The sequence below is a fragment of the Nomascus leucogenys genome, chromosome 22a (assembly GCF_006542625.1).
Source record: "Nomascus leucogenys isolate Asia chromosome 22a, Asia_NLE_v1, whole genome shotgun sequence".
Classification (NCBI taxonomy): Eukaryota; Metazoa; Chordata; class Mammalia; order Primates; family Hylobatidae; genus Nomascus; species Nomascus leucogenys.
The window spans coordinates 72,768,139-72,785,091 of NC_044402.1; the positions used below are offsets into that span (position 1 = coordinate 72,768,139).

Genomic DNA, 16,953 nt, shown 5'->3' on the forward strand with positions numbered 1-16,953 from the left:
CAAACACCTGTAGAGTATGAATGACGTATGCATCTGCACGTGGGCCCACATCTGCAAGAACAGGCTGCTCAGGCAACGAGGCCCGGTGCATCACCTGCACTTTTCTTTATAACGGGTAGTAAAGTCTCCCTCGTTCTGTGCTGCTCGGCAACCACAATTCTCTCCAGAGAGGGCGGCGCAGTGGGGCTGCTTCGCCGCGAGCTCGCCTCCGGGTCTCCCACGTCGTGGCTTCCGGGCAGGTACCGGGCCGCTGGAGACGCCAGAGTCGGCGGGTAAGGTGCGGGCGGTGTGCTGGGCCGCGGGCGCGCAAGGAGGGGCGAGAGGGTGGGGAGGGGCGGGGCCGGCGTCCTCGTCACTTGATAAAACGCCTGCTAGTCTCCAGAGAACAACGGGCTCATTCAGCGGTCGCGAGCTGCCCGCGAGGGGGAGCGGCCGGACCGAGAGCGCGACCCTTCCCGGGGGTGGGGCCGGGCGCAGCGGCGAGAGGAGGCGAAGGTGGCTGCGGCAGCAGCAGCGCGGCAGCCTCGGACCCAGCCCGGAGCGCAGGGCGGTCGCTGCAGGTTCCCGCTCCCCTCCCCGTGCATCCGCCCATGGCCGCCGCGGGGCAGCTGTGCTTGCTCTACCTGTCGGCGGGGCTCCTGCCCCGGCTCGGCGCAGCCTTCAACTTGGACACTCGGGAGGACAACGTGATCCGGAAATATGGAGACCCCGGGAGCCTCTTCGGCTTCTCGCTGGCCATGCACTGGCAACTGCAGCCCGAGGACAAGCGGCTGTGAGTTCCCCGACCCTTCCCACCCCCACCGGGGCGCCGGCCTGCGCGCGAGGAGAGGCGAGGGCGCGCCCTGTTCCCGCCGGCCCCGGGGAGGAGTTGGCCCGTGGGTCGCGCCCGGGCCGGCCGAGGCGCACCCAGCGCCCAGCGCGCTCGGCTCCCCGCCCTGACCCGCCCCGCGCGGCGTCTCACCCCATTCAGCTCGGGAAGGAGGAGAACCCGAGGGCTAGGCTGGGCCCCGGGAGAGTTTACTTTTTTTTCTGTTTTAAACAAAGTGCTTTCCGCCGGTTCTTCCCTCCGGGCATGTTTGCTGGGACCCCGGCAGGTGGCACGCTTTGCTGAGCTTCACGTGTGTGTTTGGGGCTGGGGTGGCGTGCGGGGTCACCGCAGCGCTGCTGTGGGTTTGCAGGGAGCGTAGTTCCAGGATGGTCCAGGCCTTTCCCACACTCACGGTGCACCCCGTCTCCCCAGCAGACTGGCGCGCCCCGCACAAGTTGGAAAGCCACTTTCCATGTGTCCTGCAATGACTTTCCCAGCAAGGCGGGGGCGCTCCTTAGGAGATACTTTTACATGCCTTACAAAAAGAGTGTGTGTGGGGGGGTGGGGCGGGAATTAACCAAGCACCTGTTCGCTGGACTAGATCAGCTGAGAAAACAAGTCTGAGTGATGTGCCCAGCCCCCAAAGTACTCGGCCGCACCGGAGACCCGCTCGGCTCCCGCGTTGGGCGGGCACAGCCGAGGGGTTAAAGCAAAATGTCCGATCTGAGCCTGGACTTTGCAAACAAGGTTTGTAAGGGACAGCCCCCCCACCGTAGCGGTAAACCTCCCAGGAGAAAGAGGAGACCGGCACTACTGGCCTCTCCTTTTATTTCTTAAACAGTGTTTGGTTCCCACATGATTGGCTATTTAAGCCGGAGAGGGTATTTTGGCGCTTAGTCGCCTTAATCGCTATGGGGCTGCATTCTTGATCTGTGCTACTGAAAAATAGGCTGTAGCAACAAAAGGTCTCTCCTCCCCACCCAGGCCTTAAGTTGAACCAAGGACCTTCCAGGACCAACAGACCGGAGAAAGCAAAGTGCAGCCACAGTGAAGAGATTTCGTGTTTAGGAGAGGCGAATGGGATTTCAGAACTGGAGGAAACCTCTGGATTTCAGCAGTTAACAACTTTGGAATTAGTGAATGTTGCAGTCCCTGAATTTTAGTCAGTTTTATTTTTCTGATAACACCTGCTACGTGAAGCACAGAAATTAGCTGGGGATGGGGAGGCCTAGGAGGGTGGTCTGAGGCTGTATGCCTGGCCAGCTGCTTATACTCTGCTTTCTCTCAGAAATAATTGTTGTTAAGCTATAAATCTGAAATGAAAGGTTCCTGTTAACTCAGTTAATGGATGACGTTTATTGTCTCGGAATACTTGGTGTGTAGAATTTGAGCTTGTTAGTGCAGAAATGATTGTGGGCCAGCAGAGGGAATTCATTCTCCTGGGCATTCTCTCTCTGCACCAGAGGCCCACTGAAACCGGTGGCTTCCTTGAAATACTTGTTCAAGCAAAAAGTGTGAAGGGAACGTACTGGGACAAGAAATATCCTGGCAGTGGACATTTGCAAAACGTGACTTTGCCAGGAATCTGTGTCGTGAAGGTTAGCAGCATGCTTGCTAAAACTTGTTACTGCTGCTGGGCTTCTCTGGTATTAGAGCTGAGGCAACTCCTTCCGAGGTAAGGATAAGCCTGCAGTGGGGTCTGATGCCTTCTAGAAATGCTCTTCTTAGCAGCTGACAGAGGGGAGAGGCCCCGTATAAGGAGACTGTATGTTTCCTAGAGTCCAAAGGCAGGGACCACGCTTTAAAGAGGCTATGGTTTATGTCACGTGCTGCCCACCTCCATGCTTTTGTAAAGTGTTCCAGCTTCAGGAATAGCATTGGTCTTCCCAGGAGAACCAGCACACACAGGCCATAGCACAGGTCAGTTGTCACCTTTGACAGTAAAGAATGTGGGTGTAAATGGCAGAGCCAGTAAGACTGAGAAAACTTCTGGACCAGCTTCCTAAACTCCATGGAAAAACTCAGTGGGGGTCTTTCAGGGAGCTGGTGGGAGAGAGACCTAAGCTGAGATTCCTTCTCGGCCTTTTATTAGCAGCTGTTAATTTACTTTGAGCTTTAATTTCTTTATCTGTAAAATGGAGATATTACTGCTTACTGGGGTTATTATGAGGATTAAGAGATAATATGCAAAGTGCTTAATGCCTGCCTGGCAGGGGTACTTGCTGACTAAATGGTAGCTGTTAATGATCATTTAAAAAGCAGTAATTGTGTACCTACTGTGTGTCAGGTACCTTACAAGGTGTCTTAAACATTCTGTGATTCTAAGATTGCCTGAGAGTAAAGCCAAAGGTTATTGTTTTTGGGTAATGATATTTGAAACTCAGTCATGTTTATGAAACCCATATTCAAAGCAACTTAACTTTAATAGGTCTTAATTAGAATTATAACAAAAGTGAGTTTAATGAACAGGGGACTTTGAGGAAGGAGAAGTAAAATATCACATGCATGGGACCGTCAGATAAATGTACGATCACAGAAGACCTATCATAAGTTTTTGTAGTTTAAATTTTCTATAGTGCCTTTAACTATTCAGTCACATTTTAAACTCTAGTAGTTATGACTTTATGACAGAAATAATACTGTGTCAGAGAGCCCCCAAACATGTTGGGTGTTCCTAAAGCTTTGGAGACTATAAAATTGAAGTAGATACCATAAAACTTCATCCAGGTTTTCAGGCTGTATATTAAAGAAGTTTCAGACTCCAAAAGATTACTCAATGGTCAGCCGAGTTGGTCCGCCGAGTGACCGAGGTCAGGGTCTGAGCACCTTGGACTCTTTCATTTCTCTTAGGTAGTTAAGATTGAGTCATTCCCAGAGGTGGAAGGTATGTGATGATAACTGTGGGTATATCCAGCCTATGAATCATCACTCTTAGCTCTTCTGGGAAGAGATAGATCTATATATGATCACAGGGAAGAACCTAGAAGAAGGAGATCTATAAGAGATAGTCTCATGAAGTCATTTTGGATTTCTGCCAACCCTCATTTTCTTCTTTATGGGGTCTCTCTCTGATCACCACTGTCTTCCAGAAATGCTCCAGGCCCGCTGTCTGTTCTGTTCTCACCCTTACTAGGTTTCTTCTTGACTTTTCTCAGACTTGTCATGTTCCATCTCTTAAAATCATATTTTCTGAACTAGAGATCATCTAGTCCAGCTGCCTCTCTTTACAGATGAAGAAGCTGAAGCCGAAAGTTCAGCTTGAGCAGAATCTTAACAGAATGTGGATTTGAATCTCTGACCCATGCTTGTGCCATTTTTAAATGGAAAAGCCAGAAATGTTCTTCAGACCTAGAGAAATCGGCAAGCGTCTGAATTTTGGAAGTGTACTGTATTGTGTTGATTTATCAAACTGCTTCCCATATGCATAGGTCAGGGCTATCTATTTAAATATTGGTGCCTGGACTCTTACTATTGACTCTATTCCAGCTGGCCTTGGAACAAGTTCTGGGTCCGTCCTTCTTTGCCTGCCTCCACCCTATTCCCTTCTGAAAAAGCCCAGTGAAGTGTGGCTATAGCTAGCCAAGAATCAGAGCTGTATTCAGGATGTGTACCTAAGCACTTACTTTCTTGCGTTTATTCACTCGGAGTGCCATGTGGCCCAGGGCCATCTTCCAGGGATTGCTGGGTCACCTTGAATGCTCAGAGTAGAGAAAAAGCCAAAATGGGCAGCGAGACTTACAGGAAGTCTTAGGACTCTGCAAGAAAGCAGAAATAGGCAAGTTTAACACAGGCTGGTGTGAGACCAAGTAATGACAGGGTTGGGGAAAAGAGTCAAAGTATTTATATGGTATAAATAATTTGTTGGGGAAGTCAGGTTAAATGCTTATATAAAAGGATTCCTTTATTATAAAGAAGTGGTTATTCTGTGTTCTCAGTTATATAGACTCTCTTAGCATAACAATATATTGAGATTTAATTTAAGCTTTCATAACCAAATAGTACCAGAATTATGGCGCATGGGTCCCTGAAGACCTCGGCTCAACATATTACTGTGGACAGTGAGGCCAGTGAATTATTTGGTATTTTCAAGAGGGACGGTGAGACAAAACAGAAAATACTGTCGTAAGCTTAGATGACAGGGTCAATTGTGCCTGAAACACTGATTTAGTGCTGAATCAGCCCATTTTAAGAATATAATCATAGCTTAAGAACCAGTTTAAAATTTCCCCATCCTACACTAGAGCAATGTCTTTAACTCCTTTGGATGTCTGTAGCACATTGTATCTGACAATTCTGATGTTTTGTGCTTAACTGTGATCCACTATCTTTAGGACATGATCTAATCTCTCCCAACTGGATTGTAGTTTGTGTGAGGGCAGGGGTCTTACATTCATTTCTTTGCCTCCTAGCTCCTAGCATATGCTTTGCAAATACAATAGAGTCTGATATTAAACACTCAGTTTAACCTGTGACATCAACTCCTCCTGCTGAGGGTGGAGAGAGGGAGAAATCCCTTTAACTCTTTGCCCTTCCTTGCTCAGGCCTCAGTGTCTTCTGCCTCTGAGGAAACGGAAGCTGTAAGCTTAGCAAAGAAATGCGCAAGAAGTTAATTCTTGGTTTTTGATTTTTCAAAGGCGGGGGTTCCAGCTAAGGGCTTTTCATGAGTGATTTTAAATTACACTTGGCTTTTGCCCTAAAGGCAGGCTTTAGAACCTAACCCAAGAAATACAGGCTGACCTACACTGCAGTGGGTACTCGGGACTTGCTGAGGTGGTTGGTTGTTATGAGGCTGGATAGAGAAGGATGACTGTGGAATAGATATCCTTCTGAAAGCAACTTGACAGGGGTGTGGGGGTCAAATGGAAGTGTGCAGTACATGTGTGAAGTCACTTGTGAATTGATAGCGGTAGGTTTATTTCTTCAAGGATAGTAAGGGAATCTTGGATATATTTAACTCTTTTGGTAGGATGGTGGGAAGGCTGCTTGCCTGCTTCAGGGATAAGCCTAGGAGCCATAGCATGGGATCTGGGATCTGTGTAGCACCCCCGCTGGCTCCTGGGAGGATGGTAAAGATTACGTACTGCGGCAGTGGGAAGTGGACGTAGTCTCAGCCCCCAGTGCCCATCTTCCCTTTCTGGGCTTGGGTACAACTCTGGAATCAAATAACTTTATATCTGGAAGGAAGCTTAGGGGTTCTGAAACCTGGCTGGTCTTCAGGGTAACTACTTGGGCAACCTTTTATAAAAGTGTGATTCTCAGCCCAGCCTAGTTCTATTACATCAGTTTCCATAAGTGTGCTCCAAGAATCTGTTCTTAAAGTCTTCTTCGTTTGAGTCAGACTAACTTTCCTCCTTTACACAGAAGGCAGAGTATAATGTGACTAAGAGCAGAGCCTAGAGCCAGGTGGGATCAAACCCTTTTCTGCCATTGACTAGCTATGATTTTGTGCAGGATTCCTAACCTTCCTAGGCCTTCCTGCCTTCAGCTGTGAAGCTATAGTATCCTTGCACATTAGAATAGTCCTGGTCCAGAGTGAGCATTTTATGTTTGTTAAATAGATGAGGAAACCAAGGCTGTAAGAGGTGCAGTGGCCGGGGCATGTCTAGCAAACTTGGTCTTCAATCTGCATCTTCCCTGCTTCCTGGCCTGTGCTGTGTGTGTGCTTTCTCCTTTTAGGTTTGGTTTTCATCACGTTTAAAGGTTTGGTTTTCATCACATTCTCCCTTTCTTCCATTCCATTCTCCAGTTGGAAAGTGCATCTCAGAAGAGCCGCCCGTGCCTTCTACTTAGCAGCCCTTCGTAGCCACTAAGCCATAGATAAATCCCAGTGAGGTCTCAGTGTTCAGAGATGAGTGGACAGATGGGTGCACAGATATGACAGGGCAGTGACTGCGGGCTGGATACCCATGGAGGGTGGGTGGTGCAGTTACAGGATGGGCTTACTGCTAAGGAATACCACCTGTCTGGTTTCCAGGCCTTCTTAGACCTCTGTGACCTTGAAAGCACCCCCACGCCTCCATCCCTAGGAGGCTGGATAACTTGCACAACACCCAGGGCAGGTTTGAAAACGATTTATTTTTCTTAGTTTTTTGCTTGGTACTAATGTTTGCTAGGAAGGAGCTTGTGGATTATTGGTGACAAAACTGCCTAAGGTTGGAAAGTATGTGGGCAAATATGGAAGTAGTGTTTCCTTCACAGGTTTGTTTGTTAAACTGGCATTTAGATTGGCAAACACTGATCTCTTGGAACTAAGTTAAAAGGCTAATTGTTAATTAGCCCTGAAATGGAGCAGGTAGATGGGCCTCTCACCAGTGTAGGTCCCTGTCAACCTAATAACAGGGTTTGATAACCACCATCAAATCTGCTATCTGGCTTTTCTGCTTAGATAAACAAGGCAAGACGATCTCAAACCAGCATATGGATTCCGAGGTTGGCATGTTTGTAGAAGACTGTTTGCAGGTCGCAGTGTGGCAGCAGACCCTCCCCAGTTCAGCCCTATGCCAGATTCCAACGTCGGATTCCACTATCGCTTCATCTCATCCTAAATTGGCAGAAAGACTGTTTATAAAACTAAGTCTCTAAAACCAATTAAATGGTAAAGAAGACTGTTCTGAATTAGGGGGAATGGGAGGAAGTACCACTAAACGCAAGTTACAAAGGGCAAAAACTTGTGACATGGAGCTGTGGGTATCTGCTTGCATGTTTATTTGCCAAGTGGCTAGTATATTTTGCATGTCACACAATCTGAAACTTACTTTTTTGAAAAGCCATTTCAGATATAGTATAAGAAAAGCCTTTGAGAGAAACAGGCTTTCTAAATCTGGGAGTATAGAAATAAAAATAAACTTTGCCATAATTTGAAAGGGACACACTGGTTAGTGATTTGAAGAGTAAGGAAGCACCCAGTAATGCCTCTTTACTGAGAGCTCTATTTGCTTTGCGCGGTGATATCAATGTCATTGTGTTTTCTTCATTTTGGAAAGGAAGTTCATTTGTACTGAGGTGGTTTTAAGTGTGTGTGTGTGTGTGTGTGTGATGCAAATGATAATAAACATTTCAGACCCAGAGGGTAGAATGTCACTGAACCTAAGCCTTCCTGAGCCAAATAACTCCTTTGTCCTTGCAGAATCAGGAGCCCTTCTCTTCAGGATATGCTGCCATTATGATAAAGCATTGTGATGTAAAGTTAACGAGAGGATCCTTATCCAAGTGTATCACAGCCAAGGGGTGGAATGGTTGGCCTCTGGTATGGATGCCCCATTCAGCAGCACTGAGAGTTTGGAGTTGTTCTGTTCTCCTTCCTCCTTGCTGAGGGTAGTAAGAAATCCTCCCTAGGCCCCATTCCCCTGATATATCTTGTGGGTGATGGCCTCTTACTGGCAGTGTGATTATGTATGTCCCTTTAGAACAAAGGTATCGAAACAATAAAAGTTGTGAAATGGAAATGTTTAGAATTCTACAAGGCTCCAGGGAGATTAGAGATAGGTGGGAAAAAAGCCATTGTTTTCCAGTCAAAGGTGCTGAGAACCTGTTGATTGAACCTAAGGAATCCAGCTTTGCCGGGACACAAAACCCAAGAGTTTTGTTTTTTTCTTTTTTTTTTTCTTTTTTGAGACAAGAGTCTCACTCTGTTTGCCCAACCTGGAGTGCAGTGATGCGATTTCAGCTCACTGCAGCCTTGACCTCCTTGGGCTTAGGCAATCCTCCCACCTCTGCCTCCCGAGTAGCTGGGACTACAAGTGTGCAGCACCACACCCAGCAATTTTTTTGTGTTTTTAGTAGAGTTAGAATGTTACCATGTTGGCCAGGCTGGTCTCGAACTCCTGGATTCAGGCAATCAGCCTGGCTTGGCCTCCCAAAGAGTTGGGATTACAAGCGTGAGCCACCATGCCCAGCCCCAAGAGTTTTCAAAAAAGGAAGAGTTCAAAGAGGCTCAGAAATGATCAAGTGGACATGCAGAGACATAATTTTAGGAAAGGGATATCATTAATATTTGCCAGTGAGGCCTCGTTCCTGCTGGTGAGACTAGGCCCAGGTGCCGACTTAAGACGATACTGTGAAAAAGTTGAGAGGTGGCTTAAAGACCTGGGTGATGAATGAAGAAGACTTCCATGAGTTTACAAGTGCAAAGAGATGGGTCTGGGCACTGCTGGGCCTTTTAGAGGCTCAAGGACAGTGGCCTTGGGGAAGGCTGAAGGAGACACCTATTGAATTAGATGGTGCCAAGGCTGAGGGAGGACTCTCGGGAATCCCAGACTAGAGAAGTGTTTTAATGCCAAGAACATGGGAAAGCCATTTCAGATACTGTGTCAGATAAGCCAGCTTAGAAAGAAAAGCACCTTCTAAGGCTTGCCCTATGTTTAGAAAGGGATGCTACAGAGGTTAACTGAGAAGAGGTTGTAGGAATGTGGAAAGGCATTGTGAGGATCCTCATTCAGGATGATCTGGGAGGTAAGCTCTGAGAGACAGTGATCCCTCTCTCCAAGCTTAGCAGCCATGCCAGAAGCCAGCTGAGAAGGTTTTTCAATATCATAGAATCTGTAAGCTCTGTAAGCTCGTTTATTTGTGTGTGCGTACATGTTGATTTATACTTGTTTTCTGTTTTAACCCAAAAGAAATAAGGATTTTTGTCTTTATTTGAACATGCAGGGAACATGCTCTGGACCTGCCAGAGAAACCATGGCCAGCTTTTTGGGGTTTTCCTATAGAAATTGTTCATTCAACAGATATTCACTGAGTATTTACTATGTATTTGGCACTGTTCTAGTGCTGGGGCTACAGCAGCAAACAAAATAGGCAAAATCCCTGCCTATGTTCTGATCGGGGAGACAAACCATAAACAAAAAGATGTATTATGTTAGATAGTAATAATTAATGCAGAAGTGTTAATGCAAGAGAGGGGAGAATGGTTGATGTGATCTGCAAAAATATGAAGTAGAGAGGGAACAGGGAGTGCAGATGGGGAGGGAAGTGGTCAGCAATAGGGCTGCCTGGGAAGACTTTACTGAGAAGGTGAAGCTGCATTCCTGGCAGAGAGAATGGCAAACACAAAGGCCCTGAGGCAGAAGCATGTTCAGGCAAAGCAACGAGTCTCCTTGGAGGAGGCAGATTGTATAGGGCCTTATGGCTCATCAAATGACTGGCTTTTACTCATGAATGAGATGGGGAGCATTGGAAGGTTCTGAGAAGAGTAGGACATGTCCTCACTTGGATTTTAAATGTATTTCTCTGGCCTGCTGCCTTGAGAGTAGACTGAGGACAAAGATAGAAGTAATGATACTGACTAGGAGGCTCCTGTAATAAACAGATAAGAGATGGTGATTTGGACCAATGTGGCAGCAATGAAGATAGTAAAAAGTGCTTGGATTCTGGATATGTCTTGAAAGTAGAGTCAACAGGATTTCCTGGGGACTAGGTATCAGTTGGGACAGACAGAGTAGAGAAGAATGTGTCCAAAGTTTTTGACCTGAGCAGCTGGAAGGACGGAGTTGTATTATGGTTTGGGGAGAGATGTGAGAGGAATAGATTTTGGGGGCAGGGCAGGAGTATGGTTTTAGATGTGTCAGGTTTGGAGTGTCTAGACAGCCAAGTGAGTTGTTTAGGCAGTTGAGTAAGCAGCTGAGTCAATTAAAAAAATTGAATTTAAAAGCCTGAAGTTCAGTTGGAAAGGTTTGATTGGTGATGCGAGTAGAGGAGCCTCTAGGTTGTGTTTAGAATGATGAACTGATGAGGGCACCAAGGACGGGGACCAAGGCCTGAGCCCTATGGTGTCCTTACACATGGAGGTTAGGGAGAGCCCTGGAAACTGACACCCATGGCAGGAGGAGAGATAGGAGGAGAGGGAGTGTGTGGTCCTGGAAGCCACATGATTTGGTTTCAAAAAGGAAGTGAAAGATCAGTTATATCAAATGACACTTACTGAGATTTGATCGCTAGATTGGCAATGTAGAAGCCACTGGCGACCTTGTGAGAGCACTGATGGGGAGGCGTGGGAGCAATGCCTAATTGGAGTGGGTTTGTGAGAGAACAGGAGAGAAGGAATTGGAGACCATAGGAACTCTTGAGGGGTTTTGCTGTAGAGGGGAACAGAGCCATGGCAACTGGAAGGGGAAATAGTGGGTTTTTGTTTCGTTTTGTTTAAGGTGGGAGAAGAGTATAGTGAGCTGGTTTGATGAAGATGATTCAGTCAAAAAGGAAAAGTTAATGCAAGAGAGGGGAGAACTGTTGGTGTGACCTCACCAGCCGAGTAGGTGAGAGGACGTATGTGGGGGAGCTGGCCTGATGACTGGAGCAAGGGTAGCTCATCACAGTCATGAGGAAGAAAGGCCTGATGAGGGGCGCAGATGCAGGTAGGTGGCTAATTGTCCTGGTGGAAGGGCACGAGGTTTTTCCATTGCTTCTAATTTCTCAGTGAATAATAATAAGTCATTAGCCCTGAGTTACTCAGTAGTTGTGTAAAAGTTTGCCTCATTAGGAGTACGAACTTCACTAAGGCAGATGGATGTGGATTTGAATCCCAGCTGCTTTATATTCCATTGATTTTGACGTTGGACAAATTACTTATCTTCATTGGTCAAATGGAGGTACTAATAGCACCTACCTCAAAGGGTTGTGAACATTAAAGGTGAGGATAAAGCACTTAGCAGAGTGCCCGGCATATCCAACCAACATCAGCCTTTACTGTTATGGGTCGCTTAAAGTAAAATATGAACATAATTCCCTCACACTGGGGAGTTTTTGTAGTTCTCTTATCTTTTCAGTCTGGTGGACAACAGAGGTTACCCTTTGGGGGCCAGGTCAAAGGTTAAATTTCCCTATGGAAGACTGCAACTGGAGGGCAGTCCACAGGCCGCTGTGAAGTGTACATTGTTTTGATGAAGACAGGAAGGGGAAATATGGGACTTGGAAGAAGGAAGGGAAGATGGCAACATGTCAAAACTGGCAATCTGCAGACCTTTGTGCTATATTTGAGCTACAGAGAACCATGGCTTTTTATTTTGAGTTCTTACAAGGCTCATTTTAGGTGTAGAGAGAGCTCTTCCCATGTGGGTCTGCAGCACCAGAATTGGGTAGTGCCTTGGATGGCACAGTCCTGGTGTATCCTCCAGGCTGAGTGGTCAGGAGGGTGTTGACTGGGTGTGTGTGATACAGGGTGGAAGCCAGCTCCGGGAATGCAGCAGGAGAGTCAAGGCGGTACTTCCTGTTCCTGCTGGCCTGGTTGATTTGTCTTTGTAATCCTAGTCAATGTATCCAGCGTCTCAGTGCATATATTGAATAAAAAATGACACATGGCCTTGTTGAATTGTCAGGAGTGTAGAAAATGAGGCTAAATCAGCACTTTGGGTTCTAAAATACTGTTGTTTTTCAATCTCTTCTTTCAAGATTATTGGTATAGACCTTGAGGGAAATCTGAGTCCAAAAGGAAATAGAATATCTTTGGAATTTTGCAAAAGTATGAGTCATCGGGGCTTGAGCATCCATTCCCCTGGTGTGCTGCAAATCAGATATGAAACATCTTCCTGAGGTGGCATGGTGGTGGTATAAAAGCTTCATTATAGTACAGAATGAAGTGTGTACTTATATAAAACACAAGTCTCCGAAAATATTGCAAGCTTTTGGTGGTTGCTTTGCACTATGCCTCTACATGTTCACCTGCCTCTGTCATTCAGTGCTTTTGTGAAAATGGCTGGGAAGCATTGACCAGCTCAACCTTTTCTCTCTAGAAGGAAGACTGAGACCCAGAAAAGTCAAGTGACAGTTAGTCGGTGGCAATGTGGGCCCTGAAACCTAGCTGCCCAGTGCCCAGTCCACCTGATGGTATGCCATACACATCTTCCGTTTGGTGAAATAGCCCATTCTTGGAGTTAAACTTGTGCCACATAAATCTTGCCCTTAATAGAACAGTATCTTGGGTTTTTAAATGTCCCCTACATAGTGGGCTGGGAGAGATAGCAAATACAGCCACTGTCACCCCTTCCCCTGCTTACTAGGGCACTCCAAACCACCACAGCACATTTTTTCAGTGGAGTCTCAGAATTCTTTAGGTCAACATTGGTCAGCCTTCACGGTTGTGTGGGTGTTTGCAAATAAGACAGCACCTGTTTGCCCTCCTGGCCTTGCTAAACCCCGTGCATATGGAAGGCACCCTATAAATGTATGCCTGATGGATATGAGTCCTGTTGGTTTGTGAGCTTCTTAAGAATAAGGCTGACATTTTGTTCTTTTTTGGTTCAAATCTAATACATAGAAATGGATATTCAGTAGGTATTTGTTGAGCTCTTAGATTCCCCAAATACATTAAAGGCTTTTAGAGAACAGGAACCAGGGTAACAATTTCTTTAGAATGATCTTTTACACGCTGGTACTTTGAAAAAAAAAAATTGTGGTAAAATATACATAACATAAAATTTATTTTAACCATTTTAAAGTGTATGGTTCAGCATTGTTAAGTATATTCACATCATTTCTTGCCCGGAAATGATGTTGTTTCATATTATGAGGCCATAAAGTATTGATAAGCTAAACAAACTTTAACTCAATATATGATTGTGCTATATCATTTAATACTATATTCTAATGTGTATTAGTGGCAATGAAATTTAAAGGTTAACATATTTATGATACAAGTTGAAATTTAGTCTCATAGCTTATTATGTGTTTTTCCAATCTGGTTAAGGACTGCTATGAGTTGAATTCAGCAGTTGTATACCTGGCACCAACAGCCTTTGAGAAACCAAGTAATTTAAGTTTTTAATTAACAGAAAATTGCAACTGATAAAATGCCTGGCTATATTAGCTTATTTGTCATTTTTATGTTGTTAGTGCTCCTTAACTCTTGGTAGCTTTAAGATGAAACCAAGAGTGGTTTCAGTTGCATTCTGTGTTCTGATTGAAGCTCAGGCTTGATTTGTGGCTTGAAGTTTGAAAGGAAGTGCCTGTTTGTTCAGGGAACACCAATTGGACTAACAGCTGTCCTTTGTAGTAAGGTCATCTTTAGCTTGTCTTGCAAATACTTTCCTTGTTCACTAATCCCTGCTCCCCACCCTGCTTCCTTTAGAGCCATGTTAATCTATTACCTGGGAGCAGCTCTAGATTCTTGAGTTGGTAATGACTAATTTCTCTGTTGCTCTCATCCTGTTGAGTTTAATAGGCTCTCTTTTTTCTTACTGATGTTTTCATGATGAGATTTCTAATAAGCTATTTGGGAGCTATCAGAATAGAAACTAATAAATATTAGCTATCTATTAGCTGTCAGAATAAAAGCTTACTGAGGGTCCTGAACTGTGAGGCCACTGAAGGCAGGGCCTTAGGTCTGATTTATCTGTGTTTGCCTAGAGCTTTAACAGAGCCTGACACTTGTAACTCTTAAAAATATGCTTTAAAATAAATCTAAACTCAGCCAGACATGGTGGCTCATGCCAGTGATCCCAGCACTTTGGAAGGCTGAGGTGGGAGGATGGCCGGAGCCTAGGAACTCAAGGTGAGAGTGAGCTATGATTGTGTCACTGCACTCCCGCATGGGTAACAGAGTGGAGACTCTGTCTCTTAAAAAAAAGAAAAAAAAAAAAATCGAACCTCAGTGCATAAGACACAGGTGTTTTCATCTGTGAACGAGAGTAGACACATTCTAGTAATACCCAATGTTTTTGTGAATTTCTTAACAATTGAAACTATTTTCCACTTGTAGAAGTTGGGAAGGAACTTGGGGAATGGCCTAGAAAGGTAGACCACCACCCTCATTTCATAGAACAAGAAACGGGAGACCTAGGATTTGTCATAGTCCTGTAGCCAGCTACAGGCAGAGCTGTGCCCACAACTCCCTTCTTGTCCTGAGTTGTTTCTGCTTCCTTTCCCACTAGAACCCCATCCCACCCTCACCCCTAAGCAGAGGTCCACCTAGCTAATGTGTCTGTTTTTATAAAATGTCACCAGAAGCTTAAGTACATCGGTTCATGTCCCATCAAACTTGTCCAAATCTCTTTCTCATCATAGAGAGGTACCATCCTGAGTTGCTCAGATGATGAACATTTCTCCATTAGAAACTAGGCTCGGATTTGCCTGTGGCCACAAATCCAGAAGCAGCTGTGTGTTCCCCATGTTGGTCACCAACCCCTGCATCATGTTTCTGAATAAGGAGTCCTGGTTACCGCCACACCCCTCATTCATTGCTTTAGATGAGATGAAAGGCGAGGTGCCTGAGTCAGGCCACGACTCACTGTGCTTGGGTAAACCCAGCTCCTCCCGGTAGGAAGTGATTACCCCAGGCAGGTTGAGCAGTGCCCACAGCATCCAGGACTAAAGCATTTGGACCCTGCAGCTATTTATAAACAGCACTTTACAGTGCTCTTGGTCTGAGTATTGGGACTCCCCTGGAAAGGACAGATTCAATCCTTTCTGAAAGGAGGATAGACGAAGGGTGAGGAGTTCATGTTGGACGTATTTTCATAGCTGAAAGGTTCCCCTGAATGCTGTCAGTGCCATGGATGTTTATAGGGAAGGTTAGAGTTCCTGTCTCTGATGTCATTGCATTTTATGCTGCAGCTCACTTGACTGTGGGACTCCCTAGGAAAGCTTATCTACCTTTTCAGCTGTTGCACCTCTTTTCTTCCATGTAGTTTGGCCTCTGCCTTACATTCACTCTTTATTGTAATGCCCCAGTTGCCAGCACAGTGCCTGGCGCACAGTAGGTACGTGTTTGTGAGCTTGCTTTACTGATGTGTTGTCATGCCTCTGGAACGGGCTGTAAAAATCAATCTTTGACTCTCTTTGCCAGCAACCGCCTACATAAAGAGAGCATGTGTGAGCTTGTTTTATGCAATTATAAGGTTTGCTTCATGACTTGTGGGCGCTGATTTTTTTTTTTTTAACCTCACTATCTCCATCATTTTCTCTGCAAGATTTTCAGTGACCCCCATGTCCGTGGACTGACCTCCATTTTTGAAATTTCATTTTTAATTTATTTTTGAATAGGTAGTACAGTCACATGGTACAAATATTAAAACTACGAAGATGGAATGAAAGTCAACCTCCCACCCTTGATGTCTAGGCATCCTATTATTCCTGGAGGCAACCATTGTTTTACCAGCTTACTGTGAATCTTTCAGAGCTACCTATACATTTACAAGCAAATATGTACGTAGATCTTTTTTACTCATTTGCCATGTAGATTCTTCTGCACCTTGCTCTTTTTCTCTTGGTATGTTTTAATGCCTGTTCAATCTTGTAAACAAAGAGCTTCCTTATTATTTTTAATCTCTGCATAATACTCAGTTTCGAGGATGAACTATGATTTATTTAACCAGTCTGGGTATTCAGAGAATTTCTAATCCTTTGCTGTTAAAAGCAGTGCTGCAGTGAAGAACTTTATGCTCCCCTCATTTCACCTTAAATGGAGGATCAATTAATTCCTCGTGCAGAGTGGCCTGGCCAGTGTTGTTGTTTTTTAATGGTCATGGCTGATTCTGGAGGAGTGGCTGCCCTCATTCCTTTCTATTCTAACCATCTGATAGGACCACAGGCTATGCTATCAGTGGGTTTAGTAGAGTCTTTTCAACAATAGAGTTGCCAGCCTTATGCCCAAGCTGTTGGATCCCTGAAGGCTTCAATGTTTGTGTCCTAGCTGTACTTTATGCTTGTTAAAATGTATGTGTTAAAATTAGAATGGCTTGTTGGAATGTGTAAGATTGTGTATAGTGTTTCATGATTCATCACTGTGTTAAGAGTTTACAAAGTTACTTGACGTTATTTCTTTTTTCTTTTTTCTTTTTTCTTTTTTGAGACAGGGTCTCACACTCTTGCCCAGGCTGGAGTACGAGTGGCACACTCATGGGTCACTGCAACCTCAACCTCCTGGGCTCAGGTGATCCTCCTACCTCGGCCTCCTGAGTACCTGGGACTACAGGCATGCACCACCACGCCTGGCTAATCTTTGTATTTTTTGTAAATATGAGGTTTCACCATGTTGCTCAGGCTGGTCTCAAATTCCTGGGCTCAAGTGATCCTCCCACCTTGGCCCCCAAAGTTCTGGGATTGCAGATGTGAGCCACCGTGTCCGGCTCATCGTTTCATTTGATTCTTGCAACACCCTATGAGAAAATTTAGGTAGAACGATTTCACAGATAATCCATAGTGATACTCAGCTAACG

The 16,953-nt window shown here is 45.3% G+C and overlaps 1 protein-coding gene across 4 annotated transcripts in view; it reads left to right on the forward strand.

Annotated features, from left to right (window-relative positions):
• Positions 1-356: 356 nt before the first annotated feature.
• The window catches only part of ITGA6 (integrin subunit alpha 6), a 79,248-nt gene continuing 62,651 nt past the window's right edge, over positions 357-16,953 (forward strand). For 3 of the 4 annotated variants that reach the window (XM_003253713.4, XM_003253714.4, XM_030804140.1), the window contains exon 1: positions 363-772. In XM_003253713.4, coding sequence (XP_003253761.1) covers positions 591-772 — 182 coding nt within the window. In that variant the 5' untranslated portion in view covers positions 363-590. Of the gene's footprint in view, positions 773-16,953 lie in introns of all 4 variants that reach the window. The other variant, XM_030804141.1, reaches the window with a different exon arrangement.